This window comes from Rutidosis leptorrhynchoides, chromosome 3 (assembly GCF_046630445.1).
Source record: "Rutidosis leptorrhynchoides isolate AG116_Rl617_1_P2 chromosome 3, CSIRO_AGI_Rlap_v1, whole genome shotgun sequence".
NCBI classification, from domain to species: Eukaryota; Viridiplantae; Streptophyta; class Magnoliopsida; order Asterales; family Asteraceae; genus Rutidosis; species Rutidosis leptorrhynchoides.
The window spans coordinates 245,715,361-245,730,013 of record NC_092335.1 but is presented as its reverse complement, the minus strand read 5'-3'; the positions used below and the strand labels follow the sequence as shown (position 1 = coordinate 245,730,013).

The 14,653-nt window shown below is 29.6% G+C and overlaps 1 protein-coding gene across 4 annotated transcripts; it reads left to right on the top strand.

The window, feature by feature from the left end:
• The first annotated feature begins 4,576 nt into the window (after positions 1-4,576).
• Positions 4,577-10,603, top strand: LOC139897330 (floral homeotic protein AGAMOUS-like). Of its 4 annotated transcripts, XM_071880028.1 has the most exons (9): positions 4,806-4,923; positions 5,261-5,501; positions 9,259-9,340; positions 9,541-9,602; positions 9,703-9,814; positions 9,895-9,936; positions 10,023-10,064; positions 10,145-10,320; positions 10,446-10,603. In XM_071880028.1, the coding sequence occupies exons 2-9, from the start codon at positions 5,269-5,271 to the stop codon at positions 10,447-10,449; spliced, it is 753 nt and encodes a 250-aa protein (XP_071736129.1). In that variant the 5' UTR covers positions 4,806-4,923; positions 5,261-5,268; the 3' UTR covers positions 10,450-10,603. The 4 variants fall into 4 exon arrangements, with proteins under 4 accessions (XP_071736127.1, XP_071736129.1, XP_071736125.1 ...); XM_071880026.1 differs by lacking the exons at positions 4,806-4,923; positions 10,446-10,603 and adding an exon at positions 4,577-4,655 and having other exon boundaries at positions 10,145-10,324; XM_071880024.1 differs by lacking the exon at positions 10,446-10,603 and having other exon boundaries at positions 10,145-10,324.
• Positions 10,604-14,653: the final 4,050 nt, after the last annotated feature.

The window sequence follows — 14,653 nt, the reverse complement described above, 5'->3', positions numbered from 1 at the left end:
AACAGGGTAAAACAACGCATTTTCAAAGACTGGCGTTAAGTTCAGCAAAATCTACTAATTTTGACGACAAAACGAAAAACAAATGTGATGTAACAACAAGACGGAATGAACAAATGATGTGCACCATTTATCATTTAACAAACAAACGCCAGTATGTTTGGAAACTTTGGTAAAATTTAATCATTTTTCTACGCTAATCACCCTCAATAATTTAAATTGTTACTGATTTCTTGCAAATGAGGGCATTGCAAGATTTTAAGTGTGGGAAGGGGTTAAATTCTTTCGGATTTTTAAAATTTTTAACTTATACACTTGGTTACCATTAAAAATACTAGTAACGCAGTAGTTGTATTAGAATCTAGTGCTCTCTGATAATAAAGAATAGCCCTAGTATTATATACTGACTACCCAATTCTAGTAAAATTTTTCAAAATTTTCAATTAAATGAACTCAAAATCATGTTTATACATATTTATGAACGATAAAACTAGGTGTTAACACCGAAATTATTGTTACCTCTGAAAGGACATAAATTGAGAAACAACGCAAAATGTTAGAATTCATTTAAAATGGAATAGAGGACAATAAAAAGGCAAAGAAAGGAAAATAAAAGCCAAGTGTGAGAAAAATTTACCAAGTTATTTAAAACATATATCACATATTTTTGTACAAATAATTGAAGATACTTTTGTTTTGGAAAAAATTAACCGTTTTACCCGGTAAATTGTAAGATATTTGAAAGAATAGATGGATCTACACGATGAATCAATTTCATCATTAAAAGGAAGTAAAGTCTTCCAAAAAAGAAACGCACTTCTTGATTTAGGTTAGGAAGTTGTCGTCCAGACCAGTTGTAGAGTCTACGAAAAACCTTGAAAAGTTTTCTCGAAAATCAGCTGGAAATCCACGGACCTCAGCATCAAACAGGGTCGCCAAGTGGTCAGACTTATCCTAACCATGAGAGGATCTGTCTCGTAAAATGGGGAGGGCGCCGTGCAAATTAGCTTGATAAGACTAATGAATCAGATCCCCAGAAAGGATAATCTCCTTAAAGATCAAAAAATCAGCTTTTAAGACTGATATTACTCAATTCTTGAGATTGACTTTTAAAGATTGAGAATTACAAACTCATGGAATTCGATGATATCTAAACTCGAGCTTGAACGAGAAAATATTTTGATCAAATTACAAACCGATTTGTTTTCTGAAAACCCATTTTTAATGCGTTCATTACCATTGAACGTAAAATCCTAGAAATTCACCTGGAATTCATTAGGTCACCTGAACCAAATCGGGTGTCAACCGTAAGAACGGTGGTTGCATAGCATGGTCAAAGACAGGACCTTGTGCCAGACCGAAAAACTATAGGGTGATCTTTACTATTGCTCCTACAAAGGATAGTAATTGCATCCGACACGTTATAGACTATAATTAAAAGCATGTCATGGGACATTGCCTTAACAGTTACTTGTTCAACGCTTTCCTTTACAACCGGACGGTAGTTTACCAAAAGGTAATATACGGAGCAAGTATACTGGATGTGTTGCTTTCCCAATACAAGGTTAGCAAGTGGGTGACACAAAACCATAAGTTTTGAGCTAAAATTTTCAAATCTGAAACCCACCAAACCCACAAAAACAATTTTTCAAACACCGGTGAAGGGTTATTCCGGAAAACTTATCTAGGGTAAAAGCTAGATTTAATTTTCAGAAGATCAAATGTTTTCATAAAGATCCAATTTCCTTAAGGATCTAAATTTTCATAGTCATGTGAGACTGTAAACCATAACGTTACTATTATTGTTTATACCGCCGTATAGAAATCACTGATGTACAAAGTGTGAAGATTAAAGAAGTGATTCTAGTATTTTTATTTCAAGACTATATTGCTTGAGGATAAGCAACATTCAAGTGTGGAAATATTTGATAATGCTAAAAATGAACATATATTTCATAGCATTATCCCTCAAGAAAGACAAGCTTTTAGTTGCAATTGTTCTATTTACAAGTGATATTCGTTTAAATAATAGAAGGTGAAGACAAAAGACAGATTCGACGAATTGAAGACGCAAATGACCAAAAAGCTCAAAAGTACAAAGTACAATCAAAGTGGTTCAAATTATTGATGAGAAACGTCTCAAAATTACAAGAGTACAAGACGCAAAACGCAAAGTACAAGATATTAAATTGTACGCAAGGACGTTCGAAAATTCGGAACCGGGACTAGAGTCAACTCTCAACGCTCGACGCAATGGACTAAAAATTACAAGTCAACTATGCACATGAATATAATATAGTATATAATTAATTCTTAAAATTATATATATATTATATTATTATATAAAACCGTCGGCAAGAAAGCAAACAAATCTGTGTGAGCTGGAAAAGCAGGCCATACGATCGCATGGCCTGGAAGTGCAATTTCCATGCGATCATATGGCCCCAATTTGAGGGTCAGGTCCTATAAATTTCGCAGTTTTGGTTGAACAAAAACACATCTTTTCTCTTCTCTATCTATCAACGTATATATATATATATATATATATATATATATATATATATATATATATATATATATATATATATATATAATTTTAATTTTAATTTTAATTTTAATTTTAATTTTAATTTTAAGGGTATGTTAGCGAATGTTGTAAGGGTGTAAGTCGAAATTCTGTCCGTGTAACGCTACGCTATTATTAATCATTGTAAGTTATGTTCAACCTTTTTAAATTAATGTCTCGTAGCTAAGTTATTATTATGCTTATTTAAGCCGAAGTAATCGTGATGTTGGGCTAAATATTAAAGACGGGGTAATTGGGCTTTGTACCATAATTGGGGTTTGGACAAAAGAACGACACTTGTGAAAATTAGACTATGGGCTATTAATGGGCTTTATATTTGTTTAATTAAATGATAGTTTGTTAATTTAATATAAAGATTTACAATTGAACGTACCTATAAATAACCATATACACTCGATCGGACACGATGGGCGGGATATTTATAAGTACTAATAATCGTTCATTTAACCGGACACGGGAATGGATTAATAGTCAATGGACTTATTAAAACAGGGGTGAATTATATACAAGGACACTTGGTGTAATTATAGTTTAAGTCCCCAATTAGTTGGAATATTTGACTTCTGATATAAGGATAATTTGATGAGGACACTCGCACTTTATATTTATGACTGATGGATTGTTATGGACAAAAACCAGATGGACATATTGAATAATCCAGGACAAAGAACAATTAACCCATGGTAATAAATTAAAATCAACACGTCAAACATCATGATTACGGAAGTTTAAATAAGCATAATTCCTTTATTTCATATTTAATTGCACTTTTAATTATCGCACTTAAATTTATTGTCATTTTATTTATCGTACTTTTTAATTATCGCAGTTTTATTTATCGCGCTTTTATTTATCGCAATTTCATTACGCTTTAAATTAAGTTACATTTATTTTTATATTTTTACATTAGGTTTTAACTGCGACTTAAGTTTTAAAATCGACAAACCGGTCATTAAACGGTAAAAACCCCCTTTTATAATAATAATATTACTTATATATATATATATATATATATATTTATTTATTTATTTACAAATATAGTTTTAAAAATATAGCGTTAAACTTGGCGAGTTCCCTGTGGACGAACCGGACTTACTAAAAACTACACTACTGTACGATTAGGTACACTGCTTATAAGTGTTGTAGCAAGGTTTAGGTATATCCATTCTATAAATAAATAAATATCTTGTGTACAATTGTATCGTATTTAATAGTATTTTTTAGTAAAAATATAACTATTTTGTATACACCTCGCATAACATCAGTGATTATGTGTTGCGAGGTGAAGAGGAAGTTGGAATGTCAGAAGATAACAAAAAAAGTTTTTTTCAAGATCTGGCGGACCGTGGTTTGACACCTCCTTCACCGGCTATCTTAATTGGTAGTAAGACGGTTAGACTGTCAATGTCCATACTTATTCTTTTACGTTTCGAAAAGGTAAAGGTAAAGTTGACGAGAAGACTGTCTCTCCTAGACGAAAGAAAGCAAAAAGGTTCTTCCAAAGCAGGTTAATCCGGTAATTGTTTGTGTGTTTATTTTAGTTTGTTGTATGTTTGTGTTGTGGAGTTCGTTTGGTTAATTGAATTGAGTTGTTTAGGTGGTGCTTCGTTAACTTGATTCCCAATGGTTTGGTTTATGTTCGGCTTTGGCCCCGATAAGGCTCGATTTAAGTTAGCATGTTTAAGTTTGTTTCGAGCCTGTTCGTGTTTCGGTTTGGTTGTATTGATGCAAGGTTCCTTCATTATTTGACATCATTTTAATAATATTCGTTATTTTAGAATAAAAAAAAACCTTTGAAAACCGAATAGAAGTCTTTACAGTTTAGACGTAGAAATGGTCAGTCTAGCTAGTACAACGATAACATATTTGACTACATAAGTCATGGCATATATAAACCTAATCTAAAGGGACTTCTATTGACTCAAACTGTTCTTGTGTTATAAGTACTTACAAGATACACATTGTTGTACCACAATTTTTTGTCTAAAATTCATACATATCAAAACACCATTTTCTGCATCTTATTAAGGTCAATATCTATCATTCCCCTTTTTTTCTTTGAGCACTAAAGGTATGATACATATGTGTACACAAAATAGTAATTGCCCACGTATATGTATATTCTTTATACATATGGCAAAATCATGAATTGAATTTTGGTATTATGATTTATATGATATGTAATTAGGTTAAGTATGATTTCTTGCATTTAGTACACAAAAGGGTCATTGTCAACTTTATTAAAACTCATCAATCATCCCACCTTCCCATTCCATTTTCTGCATCTTTCCTGTTGAGATTTGTGGGAAATTTTCAAAAAGCAGAGAGAATTAAAAAAGGTTGAACTTGATTAGTTCTCTCTTCAATTATACATATTTTCATCAGATTTCAAGAGAGTTGATTCCAAAAACCATCTAAAAAAATCTGTTATCTTTGTTCTTTTCCCAATTCATGATAATTTTTAAACTTTAGTGTTTAGGTTGCCTTAAAATCCCAAAAAAAGAAATAGATCATGGAAATTCATCATCTTCTGGATGTTGTTTGGGCTAATATGAGCTAAAAAATTTTGAACTTTTTTGGGCTTTTTGATACTGTTCATTTTTTTTGTTGTAAAAAAGTTTATGTAGCTTATAAAATTTCTCGTTTTTTTTGATGAATTTGATCTTGATTCTACAGCTGCATCCATGTCGTTTCAACATGATGACCCAGAGGAGGATATGACACAAGAAAGAAAATTAGGAAGGGGAAAGATCGAAATCAAGCGGATCGAAAACACAACCAATCGACAAGTGACGTTTTGCAAACGCCGCAACGGTTTACTCAAAAAAGCTTATGAATTATCTGTTCTTTGTGATGCTGAGGTTGCTCTTATTGTGTTTTCGAGCCGTGGTCGCCTTTATGAATACGCCAACAACAGGTACTGTTTAATTACACTTATGAATCTGCATCTAATTTGAACAAATCATGAATACCCACAAAAGATCTGTGTTCTTTTCATCCTTTTTTTTTTTAATCTAAAAATGGTTTTAAAAGGTATTTATCTGCTTTTCTTTAGCTCTCTTTTGTGGTGTATCATAATGAATGTTATATTGGAGACATAAAAAAAACTAGGACACAATCATAAATTTTTTTAGTGTTTGTGAGTTTATTTTTGTTGCAGAACAAAGATTCACTCATATTTCTATTTTTCTGCTTTGTTTCTTTACTTCTTTGAGCTTATGTATGTTTTGGTTTACAATTTTCTTTTTTACTTCTTTAAGATCCAATATTTGTTTCATATTTTAGTACCTACAAGATCTGTTGGTAAAGCAAACATTGGATATGTTGTGAGCAAATAAGCAAAGATTTAGGAAGTGTTTTGCAGAACACTGAGATCAGCTTCCTATCTACCTTTCCTCCATTGTTGTTCAACATCTCTCTCTCACACACACAAAACACACACAAAAAACACATAGAATCACACAAGGGGTAGCTAGTGAAGGCCTACAAAGATGTTGTCAAGTTCCTATTTGTTGAAAACTTATATCTTTTTGACACTTCCTTGATAAACATATATGTCAGTTAAACATCATCCAAAGTAAAAATGATACGACTTTCAGAAAAGATATGTGATCAAAGCAACCAAAAAGCACTAGTAGGTTTTCAAATCAGTTTACAAATTACATAAATGATTAAAAAAAGATTCATCTTTAATATGTCACTAAATATTTTCCCATAACCAAATTAGGGGTGGTACCAAATCTTTATAAATTGGGGCTTAATACTAACCCTAATTTAAGGTGTATATATTTATATAATTTAATATAATTATTTTGTGTGAGTGAATTATTATCTTCTTTTTTTCCAAAGAATAAGATTTTTTTTCGGTCGCGAACAAGTCGGGTATGTGAAAATCTTGGTGTATATATACATCAATGTTTTATCAAAAAGGCGCTCTATCTTTAATCTAGATCAAATTTAGGGTTTATTAGTTGTTGCATCAAATTGGCTAGGAACTTTTAAAATTGAAATAATTGAAAAAATTGCTACTTGATACTATTTTGATAACTTTATTTTTATTAAAACGTATACCTTAATTAGTCATGTGTACATAAATTTAGGGTTTTACCACTAACATTGTCTGAAAATGCTAACCTTCTTTTTTTGTTTTGTTTTGTGTTGTGTGTATTACAAATGTTTAATTTTAATAAATTTTTGTCTTTAATCAAATACCCACATAAAAATCTAAGAACAACAAATAATATTAGGTGTAAGGGTAAGATTTGTCTCAACAACAATGAAATCTTTGGTTACGTCACAACCTGATTTCATTTTCAGTTTCTTGACTATTGACATAATTAGCAAGTTCTTACACCTTTTGTTTTCTTCTAAGTTCATATTTTTAACTTGAAAATGACTTCGTATTTATCAAACCGGGGCATTACTCTTATTTTTTAACTTAAAAATTTATCAACTTAGGGCATTATTCATAGATCTTGCATAGATATACATATGGATGTGTATGTATATGTAGAGAGAGAACGAAAGTACATATTTTTAGGGAACCAATAGGATGGGATCTTATGCTGCCATGAAATGGACGGCTCTGATTGACTCAGAGAGTTTACAGTGAAAGAAAGCAATAATTTTGGATCTACCCAAGTGGGTAAAAGGGTGAGGGTGTATGGTATTACCCAAGGTATAATAGGTTTAATAACACGTGGCAAAGATCTCTCCGTAGGAATGTGTCACCAATCATAATCAAGGGATGTGTGAGGACGTGGCAGAGACAGCCAATCAGTGTCTTCGAGAAAGTTAAGGTAAAACAAAGTATAAATTAAATAAACATATAAACATAAAAGGAATAAAAATAGAATCCTTAAGATTTCCGAGAAAAGTGGGATTTTATTCAGTTGATGGTTTTGTTGAAATAACAACACTATTTGGGCCAGTGAAATATGCTTTTTGATTCAACAGTTGAGTTTTGACTAGTGATAAGTTATTACTGTGTGTAATTGGACTCATCATGTATCCTTTGAGTAAAACACAGTAACTAGCATATATGGATATTTATGAATTATAACACACAAACACTTAAAAAGACCTACATGAATACAGTTTTGTCAACTCAAACGTATTATTCAAAATTGCATGTTACGGTATATGATTACGCACAGAGGAACTATTTTCTCCTTTTGGGCATGTAGTTTCTAATAGAAAAAGTTTCTAAATTTGAAGTTTTAAATGAGGGGTTGATTGGATTTAATGATTTAGATTAATATAAACGAAATCAACTTGAAGACACCAATGAGATTGAGATTAAAAATTAGAAGAGCATTTTTGTTATATTGAAAGATAGTAGACGAAACACGAAAGGGGTTCAGTTATAACATTTGAGATACAAAGTTAGAGCCAAATTCTTATATATAATTGTAACACAAAAAAAGCTTTCTCGGTTACACTTAAAGTCTAACCTTTTATTGTTAGGCTTTTATATGTTCTAGAACACTCATTATGTACGTTGTCTCCATCAATAGCTGCTAACCTTCAATTGTTTCTACTTAAAGATTAGGTAACTTTTTTGGCTACATTTTGCATTTTTGTCTAGCAAACGTGAGGCTAGCTTAGACTGCTTTTAGCTTTGACTATGGTGTGTAGTCAAATTATGCACTTTTTAGTTAAAAAATGAGTTTTTGACTGTGATTGTATTACCTTCGTTAACAAACTAACTGAATATATAGGCATACGAACTAGCAGAATCCCTAAACTCAAGCTTAGCTGTCGAAGTGCACTACCGAAGTTCTGTCCCTTACGGCAATTCTGTCTTTGCGGGATTAGCTCTCGAAGTGCACTAGCTGACTTCTGTCAGATGGTTGGATTGAAGGACTGAACTTATGGCAACTAGCGAGCAATCTTACTCAAATAGTCAAATATTTGTATCAAATACTTATAGGGTGATGTGTGGTAAAATATAATTAGAAGTGGAGTGGGAAAAAGTAAATTAATAATATAATTATATGGTTGTTAAATTTTGATTGGCTAGACCACAAAAGTCACGCTGCTTTTATTTTCATTGGATAAATGATACGCCTTTCACTAACGCTTCTTTAAGCTCGTTCCTTTCCGTCACACAATGTCCAGCTTTACTAACGGATAAATTTGACGATGCGATGCTAATAGTCTTAGGGGTTCTAGTCCTGACTCTTGATGAAAAGAGTCTTGGAGTACATTATTGTTAGGCTTTAGATTTGTTCTCAATATTGTTCAAGCTGGCTTTGAACCGGTATATTACTTTTTTTTATAATTTTTTTTTCACAAAATACTGAAGATCACTTATAAAAAGCCCTAGTTTAATTTGAAAGATGTACATAATGAAATAGATGCATTTATCACTTATTAGTGCAGAATACTATAGTATTAGTCTTGTAAGTTAGGTTTCAAACTACCAGAAATATTTAGCAAAAACCTGATCATTCAATTCCCATAAATAAATACAAAAACATCAATACCCGATCCTGCAAAAATGGAGTATGGGGGACAATATCTGAAATTGAATTTGAATTTAAATTCAAGTCCCATAAGTAAATATAGTACAATATTTAGATTTGAATAATTAACAAAATGGGTCTTTTTATAGTAGCAGATCATAACCTGTGGAATTGTGATGACTTATATTATTTTTAATCATCATGCAGTGTAAAAGGCACCATAGATAGGTACAAAAAGGCATGCCTAGATCCACCAAGCAGTGGCTCTGTTGCTGAAACTAATGCTCAGGTACAAACTTCAATAATCTATCTATGTTTAAGTGCCTAATTAAATGTTTTATTAACCTTAATGCATAATTTAAATGATAATATACTGATTCCGGTATGTGCTTGCCAAGGCTTTTAAGAGTTTAATATTTTAGGACACGAATTTTTTCCGTCATATATATTTTATTTACATAATACAACATTTATGACTATTTATCGCAGTATTACCAGCAAGAGGCTCAGAAACTGCGTCAACAAATAGCTAACTTACAGAACCAAAACAGGTAATTTTAAAGATCCAGTGTGTACTACTGTAATTAATTGATCAATTTTAATGTGTTCCTATTGAGATAATTAAATACTATAATTACCTTTTGTGAGAAGGCAATTTTACAGGAACATCATGGGTGAATCACTAGGAAACATGCCACCAAAAGATCTCAAAAATCTTGAAACCAAGCTGGAAAAAGGTATCAGTAAGATCAGATCGAAAAAGGTACGAAACTCTTTAATCTTCATTTATTAAAATTTATGAGTTTTAGTAATCTGACATTATCATTTTCACAAAATTTGCAGAATGAACTTCTATTTGCTGAAATCGAGTATATGCAAAAACGAGTAAGTAATGTGCTTATCTTAACATCTTTTAGTAATAAGTTATAATTATAATTTTTTTTTCACAGTTAGTCATTTACTGATTGCAGGAAAATGAGTTGCATAACAGTAACCAGTTTCTCCGGGCAAAGGTTTATATAATGTTCCCTTGATCTGTATGTATATTTATATCATCGATCGACTTAATTTAAACGGTTTCATTTTGGTGTAGATTGCTGAAAATGAGAGAGCACAGCAGCATCACATGAGCTTGATGCCCGGAAGTTCAGATTACGATCTAGTGACACCTCATCATCAATCATTCGATGGACGAAACTACCTTCAAGTCAATGATCTTCAAACCAATAACAATTACTCTTGCCAAGATCAAACACCACTCCAGTTAGTGTAAGAACTAATTATAATTATATATATTTTATAAATTATAAATCAATTAAAACAGCACAAAAAAACATGAGATTCTTTTTCAAAAGCTTGTTAACATTATTTACTATAAATTCATATTTTTGCAGGTGAATGATTCTTCAAGGACTTGAGGTGTCTACTTGCTATCACACCCTCAACATGATCAAAATATGGTTTTCTGGTTGTTAGTTTGCAGTGTTTTTAAGTATCTAGTTGTTTGATCGACAGTTATCTCGTTTTATTTTATTTGTCTTGTGTGCGAGAATTGAACCATATGTATTTCTTCAAACAACTTAATTGTTTCAATGTCTTAACTCGTTAATGCTTCAAGATCTTTTTATAAGATACACTGTTTTTAATGTCCCGCTAATTATATTATTAAATGGGTTTTGGGGCTTTAAATCATATTTCTATTATCAAACAAGAAATTTGATGCTATACTCCAAGTATTGAGTTTGTCAATTAAATGTGATCGAGTAAGATTGGTTTGGGTTTAAATAAGATTTTTTTCTTCTTAAAGAAACACATTACCTCGGTACAATGGCTTCTTGTATAAGCTCTAAGCTATTACTCATATAAACCTATATGCTTGTAAACTATACTAAACGTGGTATTGATGAAATAGTATCGAAGTTTACTTAACACTACAAGATTCTAAGTTCAATTATTGAGTTTGGAATAAAGAAAAGTAAGCAGACTGGTAGTAGTTAAAGAACAACCTTTCTATTCGTCACAATTGGATGATGCTATTCTAAAGGTAAAACATGTTAAGATCGCTTCCGCTATAGCTCTTGATGCCGATAATGGTCACGTTACTTGACTAAAGGGGACCTGTCGTTTTGGGACTGCTACTAACGTGAAAGGACCCGTTCATACCGATTATAAACGATTCACAATAGTTGATTTCATTGTGAGGTATTTGACCTCTATATGATACATTTTACAAACATTGCATTCGTTTTTAAAAGACAAACTTTCTTTAAATCGAAAGTTGACGGCATGCATATCATTTCATAATATATCCAAATATAAATGACTTAATAATATTCTTGATGAACTCAACGACTCGAATGCAACGTCTTTTGAAATATATCATGAATGACTCTAAATAATGCCTCTAAAAGGAGCAAATGCACAGCGAAAGATTTCTTTCATACCTGAGAATAAACATGCTTTCAAGTGTCAACCAAAAGGTTGGTGAGTTCATTAGTTTATCATATAATCATTTCCATAATTTTAATAGACCACAAGATTTCCTTTATTCAATAATCATACACTCGCAAGTGTTTAAAAAATCATTCATATGGATTGAACACCTGGTAACCGACATTAACATAATGCATATAGAATATCCCCAAACAGAAACTCGTATGTATAATATAAACTCGAAGTACTAAAGCATACCATTTTCCAGTATGGGGGGAGTTAGTGCCCGTAGATCTAACTTTAGGATTCGCGTCAATTAGGGTGTCTGTTCCCTAATTCTTAGGCTACCAAGCTAAAAGGGGTGATATTCGATTCGATAATCCAACCATAGAATGTAGTTTCGATTACTTGTGTCTATTTCGTAAAACATTTATAAAAGCACCGCATGTATTCTCAGTCCCAAAAATATATATTGCAAAAGCATTTAAAAAGGGAGCAAATGAAACTCACAATACTGTATTTTGTAGTAAAAATACATATGACGGCATTGAACAACTGAACAATGCAGAGTTAGCCTCGGATTCACGAACCTATATCATTCATATATATATATATATTAAAACATATTCTTGTAATCGAATAATTCTATTTATTATTATCAATGATGTATTTGTTATATTTAATAATTTATAAGTTTCATTATTTATTTATATATTTTCATTTTTTTATATATAGAAATTTAATATAGTTAAGTTATGTAATTTAAATATATTTGTGTATATGAAATCTTTATTTTATACTTATAACCTTAACAATAGCTTTAAAACCTTTAGTTTTCATAATCATAATAATTTTAATGAGGTTGATAATACTAATAATAATAATAATAATAATGATAGTAAAGATGTTATTTTTAATGATACTATTAGTTTTAACAAAAACGACAGGGTTGAAAATAATGTTACTTTTAGTAATTATGGTATTACTAATAATACTAATACTGATAATAATAATAATTATTATTATTATTATAATTTTACTGCTAATGATATTAGTGATAATGATAATAATAACAATAATAATGACATTGTTAAGAATGATATTTATGTTAATACTAATAATAATATTAATACTAATAATTATAAAAATGATACTAATTCTATTATTAGTGAAAATAATAATGATTTGTATCATTTTCCTAATAATAATAACAATATTAACAATCATAGTAATATTAGTAATACCTATATTAATAACAATGTAAATTCTAGAATTTCCATAATAATACTTTTAATGATATTGATAAGGATAACAATAATACTAGTAACAATATTAATGGTAATATATTAATAATAACAATAATCTTAATCTTAGTCATAATCATAATAATAGTAATAATAATAATAATAATAATAATAATAATAATAATAATAATAATAATAATAATAATAATAATAATAATAATAATCATAATAATAATAATACTTATAACAATAACAATAATAATTTATAATAATAACAACAACAACAACAATAATAATAATAATAATAATAATAATAATAATAATAATAATAATAATAATAATAATAATAATAATAATAACAATAATAATAATAATAATAATAATAATAATAATAATAATAATAATAACAATAACAATAACAATAACAATAACAATAACAATAATAATAATAATAATAATAATAATAATAATAATAATAATAATAATAATAATAATAATAATAATAATAATAATAATAATAATAATAATAATAATAATAATAATAATAATAATAATAATAATAATAATAATAATAATAATAATAATAATAATAATAATAATAATAATAAAAATGTTTACTACCTTAAAGGCTCAAAAAGATAACAAATCGCCCAAGCCGGGACTCGAACCCCTGACCACTCGTAAACCCGCTACACTCCAAGACCACTCCTCCAATTCTGTTTTTCTGATTTAATTGACCCTTATATTCTTTTAACCTAGTATTAAATCGGTTCTCATCCTCCTTCTTCAATAATAAATAAATCGACCAGGGTAAGAATCAACAACAACAATGAGTTTAAGGTTTGATTTAGTACGCGAATCGAAATAGAGCAATCTCTGAGTGATATCCTGGTTTACAAAAAAAAAAAAAAGGTTTCAACAGCAGCATCGAAGAATGAAGAAGATGAACTAAAGATCGATTTATAAAATTTAAATACTTTTAGACTATGATTACTACATGAATTATGTAGTAATTCAGTCATAGAACCTTCAAGAATCATCAATTTTACCAGAGATAGCATCCAGGTCGTGAATTCAAATTAATAAAAGACGGTTGACTTTTTATTTTTGATCTTTGACTCGAAAATTCATTCACGTCTTAGCAATTTAAGAATTGAGGTTTTCCACACACGTTCAAGAGATGAATTGTAAGATATCTGCAATTTTAGTTTTCCTCAAATCGTGAAGAATATGTCCGGAGGCCAAATTAGTCAGAGATGAACACGAACGCCAAAATTTTGATCGAATTCTCAGGAATATGTTTCTGTGAATATGTAGTGATGATTTAGATGTTTAGTGATGATATGGTGAACAAATTACAGTAATTAATTCGTATTAAGAAGCTTTAGAATTGGGTTTTTGATTTTTGGATCATTCGGATGATGGAAGTAGCGAACAGGGTACCAGACTTCCTTGAATTTTCTGTTACATTCTTCAGTTCATAGCAGCTAGCAGTAATTATAATTTATACAAAGGATGGATAATCGAATGATGAACATGAGATGATTGATAATGGTTTGTAGTGCTGTTTGGTCCGACAATCGTTCACGAGCAGGAAGAAGAAAAGCAGAAAAATAATAATAAAAATGATAGAGATAGATATCACGCCTATAAATAATCTAATCTATACAGTATTTTTAATTTAATATTAATAATCAATAATTAATAATATATATTAACAATACTATTAATATTTAACATTATTAATAAAAATAAAAATAATAATAATAAATAAAATATTAATGATAATATTAATTGTAAAAATGATAATAATAATAATATTAATATTGATAATAATAATAATACCATACTAATTATGATAATATTAATATTTTTAATATAATAATAATATTAGTAATAATAATATAACACATATATCAAATTTC

Coding starts and splice junctions, on each gene's coding strand:
- LOC139897330 (XM_071880028.1), top strand. CDS start 5,269: ATGTCGTTTCAACATGATGACCCAGAGGAGGATATGACACAAGAAAGA. Junction 9,815..9,894: donor GTAAGATCAGATCGAAAAAG/GTACGAAACTCT, acceptor CAAAATTTGCAG/AATGAACTTCTATTTGCTGA. Junction 10,065..10,144: donor ACCAGTTTCTCCGGGCAAAG/GTTTATATAATG, acceptor ATTTTGGTGTAG/ATTGCTGAAAATGAGAGAGC.